The 15,203-nt window shown below is 42.7% G+C and overlaps 1 protein-coding gene across 6 annotated transcripts in view; it reads right to left on the bottom strand.

Annotated features, from left to right (window-relative positions):
- Window positions 1-15,203, bottom strand: part of PLXNC1 (plexin C1) — a 161,243-nt gene that overhangs the window by 95,308 nt on the left and 50,732 nt on the right. For all 6 annotated transcript variants that reach the window (XM_035257297.3, XM_002752858.7, XM_035257299.3 and 3 more), the window contains one exon: window positions 1,514-1,628. In XM_035257297.3, the coding sequence (XP_035113188.2) occupies window positions 1,514-1,628 (115 nt within the window). The remainder of the gene's footprint in view (window positions 1-1,513; window positions 1,629-15,203) is intronic.

The raw sequence follows: 15,203 nt of genomic DNA, 5'->3' as shown, positions 1-15,203 counted from the left end.
GGCTGTGTGGGAAGTCTCTGAGAAGATGAGGGTAAACCACAGGGGGACTGGGGGCAAGGACAAAAACACCAGTGGTTGTCTGGGTGGTAAGCAGCTTTGGAAATGTTCCAGACTAGATGTAAACAGTGATTAATTTGTCATAGTGAACCCCTAGCTAGGTAAGGAAGTTGTATAAGCAGCACTTTTTTATTTAATGAACAAGCTACTTCTTCCCACTACATTTAGCTGAAGTATTACCCTTAAATGTTTTTAAATGATATAAGAAAATCCAAAATCTTAACCATGTATCAGAGTCCTGGGCATATTCAAAGATTAAGGTACTATACTTTTTACTATTCTCTATTAGCGCCAAAGCTGGCTATTTTTCAGACTGATGACAGAAATTAGAATTTGGATGTACCTATGTTTAGGTGCCCAAGCATCTTTTCCACCAAATCTATTCACTCTGACTCAGGGATGGTGGAAGTTAGCATCAAAGTTCTTTTTTTTTCTCCAGGAAGACAACAGAAAATCACAACAGCCAAATAACTTTAAATCTGTTGGTTCTGGTCAGTTAGGACTTGAAAGCTTAATTCTTTTTATTATTTATCACTCATTAAATACTTCGGCTCTCCTTTATTAAACGTTAAATCATTGAAAGTGGTCAAGTTCTTGCTATTTCTTTGAAATGGCAAAGTGTAAGGGAAAAGAGAAAGTGGCCCATTTCCTTGTTAATGTGGCATTCAAACAGAACACAGCGAGCTCGACAGACAGGTCAACTGGCTGCTGTACAATTATTCATAACACAAGAGCCATGATTAGGGAGAAGATGTCTCCTTATAGCACCACTGAGGTTTCAAGGCAGGAATTCCCTTCTCCCGAAGGGCACGGTTGGCATGTGCTTTGAAAATGCTTAAATATGCTCCTGCTCCCTTCTCTCGTCCAATGACAGGGCTGATGTGTTGTCAAGCATGGTGCTGCCATAGCAAGAGCCCACCGGCTTTCCAAGGGACCTCACTTGCCACAGTCACTGCCCGTGTTGATGTTTTCTCTCCGTCTCTACCAATACAGTTTGAAGCCATGTTCGTAAGATGGTTACTGGAGAAGCCTGAACACATTAGGATAAGGGACCATGAAACTAAACAAGGTTCTGCACTTAAGCCACATTTAAGAATCTTGTTGATCGTGAATCTGAACTTCTTTTTTCTCTATTTTCAAAAGCAATATGTAGTTCTGCGACATTAGAAGTCCAGCTTTTCTTCCAGTTCAACCAGTGAGAATCATCTTTAGCTCCACAAGATGACAAACTCCATGAGGGTAGGCCGATGATGGGGCTTGGTTACTACTACAGCCCCAGCACCTTGCAGAGTGGATGACATCTTGTAGGCACTCAATATTTGCTAACTAAATGAATGGAGCGCTACCACTAAGCATGTCTGATTGCTGATAGGTATTTTACACACAGAAGGAAATTAGCATCTGCTGTGCAAAAGGAGACGATACAATGAGGACAAATTAAAATTTTTCCTCTTACCTTATCTCTACTGCTTCGAATTAGCTGAATTCTAGGGCATTTTTTCGCTCCAGACAAAATATCCAGCCAGTTTTCTAAGTTCCCTGAACGTACACAATCTCCTTGAAAGGTGCACCTAAAAAACAAGGCAACAAAACAGCGACCCCACACATGCGTTAGTTAAAAGTTTCTTCGACTTGGCTTCAGTACAAAATGCCAGGCTTTGTACAGTGGATTATTGATTTGAGCAAGAACAGGAACATGATGCTAAAACCATGAAAAGCAACAAGAAAATAGCAGAGCATTTTTTTCCATCATGTCTAGGAGCAGAGAACAAATGTAGACAACATGCTGAACTTTGACTCCTGAGCCATCTCTCAAGCTGACACCGCCAAATATATCCAAAACACATCCTCTCATGGATTCTGAAATAAGGAGCTCCCTCTTAGAAAAAACTAGCAAAGAACAGCGCGGTTCACATATTGTATAAATTTTAGGTCTGCAATTCATTCCCAGAATATCAATCTATGGTGTAACTTGATTTTGTTAAAAAAAATAATAATAAAGCTACTATTTTATGCTTTGCAGTACGATAATTAAATAGAAATATTTCAAGGGCAGAGTCTGCCTAAGAGTTTGATAAGACATTCCATAACCATCTGCTACATAATATTTATTTAGACGAATACCAAATTATATCAAACATGAGACATTTTTCTAGGGCCATTTTCCCAAGTCAGATAACCTAGATCAGCCCTAAGCTGTGGCCAGGGCCAAGTACTTGGATAAAGAGATGCTCAGAAGATGAGTGGTGAGATCACTGGTTTGCTTGATGTGTCGGTTACTCTAACTTGGGAACCCTTGTCAGAACTCTAACTTGGGTCACACTAACTTGGAAACCCTTGCCTCACCAGATGGGCCACCAACCCAGCAAGAAGAACACCAACAGCCAGGTCATCGCCAGATGGTGTTGGATTCCTTAGATATTCCATTGAATAGGGTCAAGGAAAGAGCAAAGTATTTCTAGTACTACACCACCTCAAGGCTGAAGATTAAAATGCAGGGTGGTAAACCAGTGATGGTGAATTTTAAAAGAAACTGAAAACACATGGATCATAAGATTGAAAAGCAACCAAATGATGACCACGTTCAGCTATGGAGAATCCCCAAGGGTATCCGAATGGAATGAGGAATGGATGGGACCAATTAGTGTATTTGGCTTCCTGAAGGTTTTATTTCTTCTCTTTCCTTGACTCTCTCTCTCTTTCTCTTTTAATTCTTAAGAATTTAGGCCTCGTGGCTTCATCTTTGAGCTCTGTGTTAATTTGAATATTGCAAAAATAGAACAGGAAGTCAGTGAGTTTCACTAATCGTCACCCCCAAGCACAATACCTTTAGCATGTCACGGGCTTCTGACATTTGGGGAATCCTGCTCCCAATGAGCACATCTGTGTCCCACCTCCCACTACATCTGTGTCAGTTTCTTCTCCAACATTATAACCATGGGGATTTTCATCAGCAATTCTCCAAAGTCATAAATTTATCTGACCCTTGATGGCTAGCTCGTCCGTCACGGACATTAAGTTCAAATTAAACCGCCTCTCAATGTCAGAGAGAGTTTGCAAGGGAGAGAAAAGCACTGCTGGATTGAAAAACAGAGAATGACGAAGCTGGTTCTTTCTTTTGTATCTGAAATAGATCATGACTGTCAAAAGCTCCCTGCCTCTCATGGGCACTCTGGTGTGTGTAAGGCACTTCCTCTGCCTATAAGAAAAAAAAAAATAAGCCAATTCTGAAGATACTGGAGTACAAATATTTTCGTTGGCTCTTAATGCTGCCTGGGAGTCAAAGCCTAAGACTGCCAAAAAAACAAGTGTAAAATATTTCATACAAATAGTGCTATAATTTGCCAATTTGTAGGCAGAAAACAGTAGTGCCACTGAGTTATCACCCCCTTTTCTGAACTCCTATAGCATTTCTTGTTGGAATCACATATTTTGGTATTTAATCATATGCTGCCTTGAATTACAACTTAACTGTTTCATAAGTCTATCTCAGTTCTCCCCAAGTAAGCTCTAAGCTCCTCAAAGAAGGAAGAAGGTCTTTAATATTTCTTTAGCAAATCCCTCAGTGTCTGGCAGCATGATATGCAAATACTACAGTTTCAATAAATATTTTTAAATGAAAGGATGAAATATGAAATCTCTATAGGTCTTTTCCATTGCTGATTTTTCTTTCTGGAGTTTTGATTCATGTCTGACTCCTTATGCCAAAGAGGCTGTCTTTAAAATTAGGCTAAAAGTTTCAATCTGGGGACCAAATTGGGGGGTGAGGTTTTTATTTTATTTTTTGAAGAAAAAGGAGAGAAAAGAAAATATATAACGAAACTTTCATTTTTTAAATTCTGCATAAGGTAAAAACAAAATCTAATCATGTTAAGCAACTAAACATAAATTCCTTGTTTTTATTAAAAAAAAAAAAAACAACCCACCACCTCTGAACTCCTATTTCTTGCCTCTCACCAGTAAAAATAAAAAATGAAAAAATAAAAAGCAAACTGTGACACCAAGTATGCATAACCAGATGGCCAGCCAACAACAGTATCTCATTACTTCTCAAATATTGCAGATTATAAAATCTTTGTGACAGCCTATTACTCATACATTCACATTTCTTACAGAGTAGATCTTATAGCTCCCATATTTTAGTAAACAAAGCTAGTTACTCTGAAATAATCCCTTTTGAAAGCTATCACTCTAATTCCTGCGTATCAACAAGAGTAATGGTCAAGTGCATAAACCCTTGAGCCATGGCCCTAATTAAATTAAAATCTCATTGTCACACAGGACTCTTAGTGAGGCTGATTCTTCAATGATACACTCTCAGATAGGCTGATTTCTTAATGGCTTCATTTCAATTTCTTCAAGCCAAGAATAGGAGGAAATTGGATTTGGATAAGAATTCTGGAGAAACTGGTAGAGATATGTTTGCTTTCTTGACTTATGATTACTTTTTCTCCATCCTCTATGGAGGATCTATCTCAAAGTCCTCAGACTCCCAGTCAGTATTTTATTTTTCTAGTCCTTGTTTCCAGTTAGAGCTAATGCTTGCATGCTAAAGCCTGCAGCAGGCAGACACACGCCTACTTGCAAATTAGAAAACAGAACCTGCCCAAATGCAAAGAAAAGACTGCCTGAAGAAAAAAAAAAATTCCCCAAACCAAAAAGATAATTTTAAAAGACTTCCCTTATGCGAAAAACACTGTGTGTAGCAACCATTCAGTCAATGAAACTATTTAAGAAGGCTGTTCTTGTGAGTTTGCTATAAAATCTGCCATAGAGCTTAATGTATTCGAGATAATACTAGAGTTTCACATTGCTGTTCAACTATATAAGTATGTGACCGCCCCCTCCCTCACCCCCAACAGATTTTTTCAAAAAGTTCCAACTCTACTCCTGCCCTAAGTCATAAACAGGAAGGTCCCAGACACTTGTTTCTAAGTTCACTGAAACTCAGAAAGTCTTTCTATACCGTGGGTTTTCTTCCTGGGTTCATAGAAGTATGTGTAACGCATAATATCCCTGAATAATTACCTCACCACACACTGGCATGGAAGGAACATGACTCTGTGCCAGGCTCTGTTGGGAGTGTTTAGTTAGTTCTGACAACAACCTCCCCCTACTCGGATGAAACAGAGGCTCGGAGAAGCACAGTAACATACCAAGGCCACACAGCCGCTATGTGGCAGAAGTCTGATTTCAGAGCCCACAAACTTGATCACCTGGCTGTATGCCTTCCTGTAGATCCTAACCACCACTTAATAAAGGACATTAATAGTTCCTTCTGGCTTCCTGGGACCTCAACCAGTGGTTGGAGGGTGGGGCTGGGACAGGATGAGGACACAGTTTTGGGGACCCCAGGAACAGAGAAAAGAGAAGATAAGGCAGAGACTGTAGGATGAAGAGGGTAGCAAGGATTTGGGGAAATCACAGAAGTGGGGATTCTGAGAGGTCTCGAATTTTCCTCTATCACTAGCTGTGAAATACAACACAACCAAGCAACTTGCGAGAGGTTAAAATTCCAGGCGGCCCTGGACTTAGAAATCTATTCTACTCCCCAAAAAATTTTCTTGCAAACCGTCTGTTTCTAATATAAAATGCATTCCCTCCCATAGAAATAATGTTACAAACAGTGTTTAGGTTTCCAGGTTAGCCCACAAAACCTACTCATCCATAATGTAACTTTACTACTATACATTTGCAATGAAGAATAGCAGAAAACACGAGATTGCAGCCATTTGCATCATATAGCAGTTTTCTTCTTTACTTATTTGTGCTTCTGCTCAGCTGGTAGTCTGGGAACAATGCTCAGCTGGATCGACTTTTAAATTTATTATTACTGTATTGTATTTATACAGCATTTCTATTTTTTTAAATGGGCATGGCTTAAATTATTAATTGTTTTCATGCCTACATAAAAAACAGGGAGGCCCACCTCTGAAAAGGAGCTGAGGTTTCCAAGCAGGTGAAATACCCATGGGCTGGGCTGGGGACCTTGAGAAGCTGATTCTATTAGGCTAGAATCTTGCAGTAAAAATTTACCACTTACTCAACCTTGAAATAGAAACTCTGAACTCAGAAATATAACTGCTACTTCCTGCCACTCAAATTTCATCAGCATCCTCTAATCTAATTGTTCACCAAGAGCAGACAGTCCCTGAAGTAATCTGATAACTACACATCAGGTAAGTGGCCTGAATATGGGGGTTAGTGTGAACTGTTCCAGAGATTTTACATTGATATAGTATCAGAAAACTTTTAACAAGGAAACAATCCAGCTTCTCTCTCTCCCAGGAAGCAGGAGACAGCATCCATGCTGGGGGAGGGCTTTGCTATAAGAGCATGTCAAGGTCTTTTGCTAAGTGATCTGAAACAGATGTCTGCATTTTTTAGGAAAGGCACAGAGCCCAGTGGAGGGGCCAGGTGGTCTCCAGAATAGGGAGATGTTCATTACAATTGCCAGTCCACGAGATGAAGGAACCAAAGTCTACTGAATAGAAGAGAATAGGAAATCTGTAACAAACTGAACTCCAAATGAAAGGCCTCCAGAGTCTTTAAGAGGGGAATGCCAAAACACAAGACCAAAATAACTTGCTTGAAAAGCTGAAAAACTGGATCTTCATCACTGGAGCTGAAAGTCAATCTACATGATAAAATATGCTAATAACAGAGACAATTTAGAAGATTTTTTTTTAAAGCAATAACATTTAACATGCCAGGCAATGTCTTTTCACATGATTTGACTGATTTATTATTCACAACAAACCTCGAAGTAGCTGCAAAATTGTCCCTGCTTCACAGATGTGGGAAACTGAGGCATAGATGGTTCCATATTGCTTTCCTAAGGTCACAGAGATAGTAAGCAGAGGAGCTGACATACTAAGTCAGGCAGTGTAGCCTCAAAGCCTGTGGTCTCATCAGCTACCTATATTGCCTCTCAGAATAGCTAATAGTGACTGAGCCCATCTGTCTTAGTCTGTTTTGTGTTACTATAATAGAATACCACAGACTGGGTAATTTATAACGAAAAGACATTTATTTTTTACAGTTCTGGAGGCTGGAGAGTCCAAGGTTGAGGGGCCTACATCTGGCGAGGGCCTTATTGCTGCATCTTCCACCACGGTGGGAGGTGAAAAAGCAAGAGAGGGCACGTGCCCATGAACGAGAGAAAGAGAGACTGAATTTGCAGCCTGAAGCCCTTCTATAATTGGCATTATTCCATTCACAAAGGCAGAACCTTCACAACCTAAACACCTCTCATTAGGTCCCACCTTTCCACAGAGTTCCACTGGGGATTAAATTCCCAACACATGCTTTTCAGGTGACATTTTCAAACCATAGCACCTTCCTAATCCCCATAGGCCAGGTACTTTTTCTGGGGATTTCTGGAAATTAGTGTGAGAAGTAGAGAAGTTCATTTTTAAAGTTTCCTTTTTTGTTAAAGAATAAGTGTGCTAGTAACTTTGTTAAGCCCTATCCTATGCAGCTGTTAGTCATGCTATGCTTACAGGCACGGAGTACACGCTATGTCACTGTACTTTAACCAAGATATCTGGCTGGATGTGTTCACAGGCATGTGACAGCTCTCCATTGCTTTCACCTGTTTAGAAAAGTTTTAAGTTGTTAGCCAATCAGGTTTTAGTTTAGATTGTGAGGTCTGGCTCCAGCCAACAGCTATCAGACACAGCAGTAAGGACAACCCCAAATGAGTAAGAAATAAATGTGTGTGTATTCCTTGTGGCACGATGGCTACTGGAAGTACCCTTTCTGTGGTCCAGGAAGTAAAACTTGCATTGCTGAGAGATCTTTTGTCTCAGTGCTAATTTATCTTTGCAGCACTGAGCATCTATTTCCAACATATTTCCAACAACTAGTAATCCTCACAACCAGCCCATGAAGCAGGTGTTATTGTTACCGCCTCCTCGTCAGAGGTTGAGAAACGGAGGTGCAGAGATGTTAGATAGCATGGTGTCTGGCACTGGCATCTATCTTGTACTACTACACCAAATTGCTCAAAAATTTTAAAGGCTTCCAGGGTAGTGACATCACAAATTCCAACATCATAGTAAGTAGATTCTCCCAAGACATGGCCATATAGGAAAATACAAGTTTTACTCCATTTCTCAGCATTTTTCAAACTGTGTTCCTGGAGTTGTTCTGGGTGTTAATATTAAAGTAGGGCTCTATTGCCAAGAAGCTTGGGAAACACTAGTTAAATCAAACTAAACAAGTCTCTCTGCTGTAGGACTTCTCAGAGCCTTGAAGATGCCACTGAGCTTTGTAATTTCCCGTGACAAGAACGAATAATATACCATCTTCCAGATTTTTGTTGAAGGATGTTCCCAGGGATGAGAAATTCTAGTCATACACATTGGGAACCACCAACCAGCCTTGTTTAATGAGTAATAAGCCACATGGCAGATCAAATTAGAAAGCTTTGTGCCTATTTTGGCTAATTTGGCCCCGACTGATCATGGCCTATTAATTCTTTTATTTTTTTTTTTTAGACAGATAAAGTAAACTCTTGTACCCGACTGATCATGGCCTATTAATTCTTTTATTTTTTTTTTTTAGACAGATAAAGTAAACTTTTTATTTTAAGATGAATGCAGATTTACATGGCCTATTAATTCTAAGCATTCTCTACAACCCGTGCTTACCCCTCATCTCTCACCTGGGTTCCTGCAGCAGCCAAATGAGGTCTCCCCATTCCCACTTCCTGTTCCTCTTGTCAACCTCCACACCAACATGTGGGTTACTCTTATGTACAGAGCTGATGATGTCACTCCCTGCTTAAAAATCTCTCCTGACTTTCTCTAGTCCTGATGACTTAAGCAATCCCTCCATTTGCATTTTTAGAGTAGCAACCTCCAGATACCTACTGAACAAATTTCATGTACCAGGAACTTTGCCAGGCCATGGGGCTGTTGAGCAGGTACAGAGGAAGAAGCGCCATTGACTTAGCCAATCTCTGCCCTCAAGAGATGCATCATAAACAGGTGACCGTCTTGCCTCTTTCTCCACCAGTGGGAGACCTGGAGCAGGTTCCATCTAGCCCCGTTTGCCAAATGTTGGGTGAGTGCATGGGCGGAAAGCTGTTCTTTCTAGGCCACTGCCACCACAGCAGGTGTCAAGGCCTTCTCTCTTTTTTGGGAACTTAGGCGTTCCCTGCCCCATGGAGAGCACAGTGTTGGGGTGGGGAAAATCGAAACTTAGCAAAGCCTCAGAGGTGGACATCACTCTTGCTATTGCATCGGCCTGCTCTGCTGGCTGATACAGGTGGGTGATTCTCTTCGGCTGCATCTTAAAATGTAATCAATGTTGTTCCTTAGCATAGTTGTTGCATGTCTTCCATTCATGCACAAAAACACTAATGGAATCACTGCTGGGGCCTACTCAAACAGAACTCCAGGCATGGGACTCTTCCAGCTGATTTGTGTGAAGCTTACAGTATCTCCCCTTTCCTCATTGTGGAATTTTTGTCATGTCTTAGGGTGTGTGTGTGTACATGGGAAGGAGAACGAAACTCCACTGAACTGCAAAGTTTGCCTTTTTGTCTAGGCCCTAATTTTAAATTCCAAAGCCAAGAATTTGACATATTTGTTCCCTATTGTACTCTGAAGCCCTCCCACCTCAGGGCCATAAAAAAAAAAATCTCTCATGACACCCTTTCTCCCATACCAGACTCTCCTGTCTACAGGCCCTTCATCACCTGGAGCCTGCAACACGTTTCCATGCTCATATCTGACCCCAACACTGTGATCTAGCCCCTGCCTTCCTGTCTGAATTCATGCCTAGGTAAGTTTGGTTGATGAGTCCGTCCCTGTATCTAGACTGCAAGCTCCTAAAATATACACATCCCTGATATCTATTCCATAGTGCCTCGTGAAAAGCAGGCATCTGATAAACACATGCAGGGCAAAGAGGCCAGGCCCTCCTGAGCGTGTGCTGTTCTCACTGCCCCGGATGCCCCCGGGCCTGACACACTTGGTGAAATCACATTCCTTGTTCAAGAGCTATTCTAGCATCCTCCTCTATGATGTTTGCTCAGACTCCAGGCAAAGCAGTCACTCCCTCCTCTGTGTCCCCATGGCATTTACACATGCTCCTAGTCTATATACCATACTGCATTAGTTGCTGATTGCCTGCCTCTCCAATTAGACTGTATATCCCCCAAAGGAAAAGGTGCCACCCTGGCACCCTCAGGGCCTAGGACCACACCTGGCATTCATTCTAGAAATGTTAACAAAGAGCCCATCAGATAACAAACACTCCCCTGGCACTGTGGATATTTCAATAGATAAGCCAGTTAAGTTTCTTTTCTTATTGAGCTTACAGTCCAGAGAGGCACACAGAGAAAAACCAAATAAACAGACAATCATTTAAAATAATTCCAAATTGAGGTATATCTTCTGCAGAAACCAAAGACATAGTAGAAAGCAACCTACTTTAGACAGGCTAGTCAAGAAAGATGGCATTTCAGCTCAGCATTCAAGCGTGAGAACCATGTAGTCAGGTCAAGAGTAGTGGAAAGATGCCCAGTACTAGTGGCTCATGCCTGTAATCCCAGCACTTTGGGAGGCCAGATCACTTGAGGCCAGTAACTCAAAGACCATCCTGGCTACCTGGTGAAACGCTGTCTCTAATAAAAATACAAAAACTTAGCTGGGCAAGGTGGTGCACGCCTGTAATCCCAGCTACTCGGGAAGCTGAGGCACGAAAATTGCTTGAATCAGAGGCAGAGCTTGCACTGAGCTGAGATCATAACGACTACATTCCAGCCTGGGTGATGGAGCTAGACTCTGTCTCACACACACACATACAAAAAAATAGTGGGAAGAGCATTCCAGGCAGAGGGAACAGCATGTTCAAAATATCTGAGAGCACTTAAAGCACGGTCTCTGCAAAGAACTGATGAAACAGACCAGCTTGGCTAGAACTTAGTGAAGGAAGGCGGATAGTGGTTGTACCATTTGCAAGCCAGTGACCTCGCGCAAGCCACGTGCCCTCTCTGTTTCACAGGCTCTCCATTTGCAGAAATGCAAATAATAGTTTTCACCTGATGAAGCTGGGAGAAAAATGTACATCTGTTCTAAGGGTTTACGATAATGTCTCAATAAATGTTAGCTGTTATTATATGGGCAAATGGAACAGAGAATTTAGGCAAAAACTTGAATGACATAAGCCAAAGACAAATGGTGGTGACGAGAAAGGGATCTGGGCAATGAAGCTGACCAGAGGACCTCTGGCACTGCTCACACACCAGCTCAATGCCCAACATGCCCTTTCTACATAAGGAGGCAGACCCAGTTCGAGGCTTCTTGGAAGATTCTTAATCACAACTCTCTTTCCTCCCAAATGCGAAAGGGTTCTTTGGAGTCCTTTCATGCCTTGAGTACCAGCTATTAGAGCATTTTGCAAAGTGTACTGAAATTATTCCCACACTCACCTGTGAGCTTCTCCAGGGCAGACTCTCATTCATCTTTGTTTCCCCCGGGGCCTAGTACAGGACCTGGGCCATGACTGCGATTCAACAAAAGGTGGCTGAATTGGATTAAGAAGGACATTTAAAAATGACTAAACTCTGTCTATGTTTCAGTGATTTTAGTTCACTAGGTTGGCCTGTTCGCTGGCGTGGTGGAAAACCAGGCTTTGTCTTGAAACTGAGCTATTTAGCACACATAAAACACATTTGCAGACTGAAACACTCACACAAAAGGGGTTTGCGGCCTTTGTCCCATGGGATTTTCTTGTGGATGATGAGTGTACTAAAAGTTGGTGTTTTATGATTCCAAATGCAAACCTTGGACTGATAATTTAGGCGAGCCATTAAAAAAAAATAGCAACATGGAAATGGGAAAATACCGACGCCTCTCGAGTCAGAAAGGTCTAGGTTCAAAGCTGCGCTCCCATATACTTCTGTGTAACTGGGGACACACTCCTTAGCTTCTGTGGGCCTCAGTATCCCCACCACTTAACAGGTGGCAATGATATTGAAACCCGATCCTCCTGAAAGCAATGTCAAATCCCACATTTGATCTATCAGAAACCACCCTCTAGATAGCAGAATAAAAGCATTCAAATGTTGAAAAAGTTACAAAAGTAAAAAAAAAAAAAGACTGGCAGGAAGGCTTCAAGTGAAGATCTGAACATTGCATTTGGATACAGAGGAGACGCTGGGAACAGGACAAATACTAGGTCACAAAGACACGCGAAACATTTGAGGAATATTTAAAGGCCAATCAATACATTCTTATAAAAGTGCATGCTGCCTGAGATAAGGTCATTTCAGACAAAATCTATTCCATTACAACATATATTTACTAAAAGGGATGTTCTTAGTGGTGCTTGTTGGAAGTCAGAGAGCATCCATTAAACCATTAAAGAGACGGTGCAGGTAAGTAGTGTGGAGGCTGAGGTCCGAGAACCTCAATCACCAGCTCCACTAAACGAAAAACAAACCCTGGCTTCTAAGCACGTGAGCACTTTCTCAGTGCCAACCATTGCCAGCTGTCTAGGACACCAAGGTGGAGAGGTGCCCCTTCACACTGTTATCCCCTCTTCGCCTTCTGCTTTGAAATAAGTGGAACTCATAGCTCCTCTCACAGTGGAAGGAGGTGGAGAACCCACGGGAGACAGGTTGACTCCCAGACCCCTTCTGGTGTTAGAAAGCCCCCCAAATCCTTCCAGCATTTGCAGTAACCCAGATGCATGGATTCAGCCTATGCCCCGGTAATTCAGTAATTCCCTGAGGCCCAAAGAACATATTCCTCTCCGCTCCCCACCGCTGCCACCCCACAGATAGTTGTCCTACTTGCTTCTACACAATTAGTCGGCACAATGGGGTCCTCACAAGAGTAGGAGGGGCCGTCCCCAATCCCATTATTGTCATTATCACTGTCATTAGAGCCTCACTGGACCATAAAGAAGTGTCACCACACAGACTTCAAGCTTAAGCTCTGCACAAGGACACATCCCGGATTGGAAGAAAGGAGGAAGGTTCTTCTGTCTCACTCAATAGCAATAGCCTATGAAGGGGGTAGCCCCAAAACTGAATGTATCCCTTCGTGTCTTGGCTCAGAGGCCCCTTTTCATTAAGGCCTTCCAGGGCCCCCTGTTTAAATTTAGACCCCCAGCCCTGCCTCCAACCAGCACCCCCCATTTCCTTTTTCTGCTTCATGGCCCCTGCCTCCAACCAGCGCTCCCAATTTCCTTTTTCTGCTTCATTTTTCTTCATGGCCCTGTTTACCCTGTGACATGTTCTCTCTTTCCTCATTTATTTTCACACTGTCCATCTTCCCTCACGTCATGGGTTCAAGACTGTTCCCCCCAAATTCATGCCCATCAGAACCTCAGAATGTGACCTTATGGGGAGATAGGGTCTGCGCAGATGTAATGAGTTAAGGACGTTGAGATGAAATCCACCTGGATTAAGGGTGTCCCAGGGAATTTTCTGGGAGAAAAGAGAGGGAGACTTGGATACACAGAAGAAGGCCACGTGAAGACCGAGGTGGCACCTTCGTTTCTGACTTCTGGCCTCCGGAACTGGGAGAGGACACATTTGTGTCGGTAGTAATTTGTTATGGCAGCCTTGGGAAACTAAAACACCTCACTAGAGGAAGCCCCATGAGGACAGGGATTTTTATGTTTAAGTTCCATGTGCAGGGTACTGAAAGGTACAAGTGCAGGATGTGCAGGCTTGTTACACAGGTAAACGTGTGCCAGGGTGGTCTGCTGCACCTATCAACCCATCATCTAGCTATTAAGCCCACATGCATTAGCTATTTTTCCTAATGCCCTCCCTCCCTGGACCCTACCCCCTGACAGGGCCCAGTGTGTGCTGTCCCCTCCCTGAGTCCATGTGTTCTCATTGTTCAGCTTCCACCTGTAAGTGAGAACATGCGGTATTTGGTTTTCTGTTCCTACTTTAGTTTGCTGAGGATAATGGCTTCCAGCTCCATCCATGTCCCAAAAGGACATAATCTCGTTCCTTTCGATGGCTGCTCATTCCTTTTCAATCCATGGTATATATGTGCCACATTTTCTTCTTCCTGTCTATCACCGATGAGTATTTGGGTTGATTCCGCGACTTTGCTATTGTGAATAGTGCTGCAATGGACATACGTGTGGAGGGGTTTTGATCTGTGTCACTCACTGCTAGTGCTTAGAATCCAGTGGTTAGGACAGTGCCTGACACATACCAGGTGCTCAATAAATACCTGTTAAATGAATGCTCAGGTTTCTAAGCTTTCAAGATGAAAGGTTTTCTAAGACTCAGGTAGGCCCTGAGTGCTGTGTCTTTCTTATGCATAGCAGTTATCACAAATGCTCCTTAATTAGGCCATTTGCTCCAGGCTCTCCCCCACTCCACCCACTGCCAGCAGGCATAATGTCCCTGGCTTGTTTCTCTTTGTTTCACTCTAGCGGTAGAGAGAGCTCAGGAGTTGCAGCCAAGCCTAGAGTTGGATCCTGGTTCCACTACTTGTACAACCAGTGGTAGGCAGAACAATGGCCCCAAAGATGTCCACGTCCTAGTCCCTGGGACCTGCATGGTCATCTTGCATGGTGTCTCGTTTTGTGTTGCTATTACAGAATACTACTAACTGGGAAATTTATATCACCTCCGAAAGGTCCCACCTCTCAATGCTGTTGCACTGGAGATTAAGTGTCTAATACATGAACTTTGGGGGATACCTTCAAAGCATAGCACATGGCAAAAGACACTCTGCAGATGTACTTGAGGATCTTAAAATGTGGAGATTGTTTTGGATTCTCTGGGTGGGCCCAATGTAATCTGATGATGCCACACTGTTGGTTTTGAAGCCGCAGGAAGGGACCATGAGCCAAGGAATGCTGGCCACTTTCAGAAGCTGGAAAAAGCGAAGAAGGGCCTCCAGAAGGAGCACGGCCCCGGCAATGCTTTGATTTCAGCCCAGCGAAGCCCACTGCAGGCTTGTGACCTCCAGAACTACAAGATTACATATTGTTTTAAGCTGCTAAGTTTGTCGGAATTTGTTTCAGCAGCTGTGGGAAACTGTACACCAGCTAAGGCTGTTCTCTTCTCTATAAAGTGGGGACTGTAACGGTGCTTACTTCATGGGATACCAGGAGGACTAAATGGAACATGGCACAGGACAGCCAAGGTAGTGTCT

The sequence above is a fragment of the Callithrix jacchus genome, chromosome 9 (genome assembly GCF_049354715.1).
Source record: "Callithrix jacchus isolate 240 chromosome 9, calJac240_pri, whole genome shotgun sequence".
NCBI lineage: Eukaryota > Metazoa > Chordata > Mammalia > Primates > Cebidae > Callithrix > Callithrix jacchus.
This window is presented reverse-complemented; position numbering and strand designations above follow the sequence as displayed.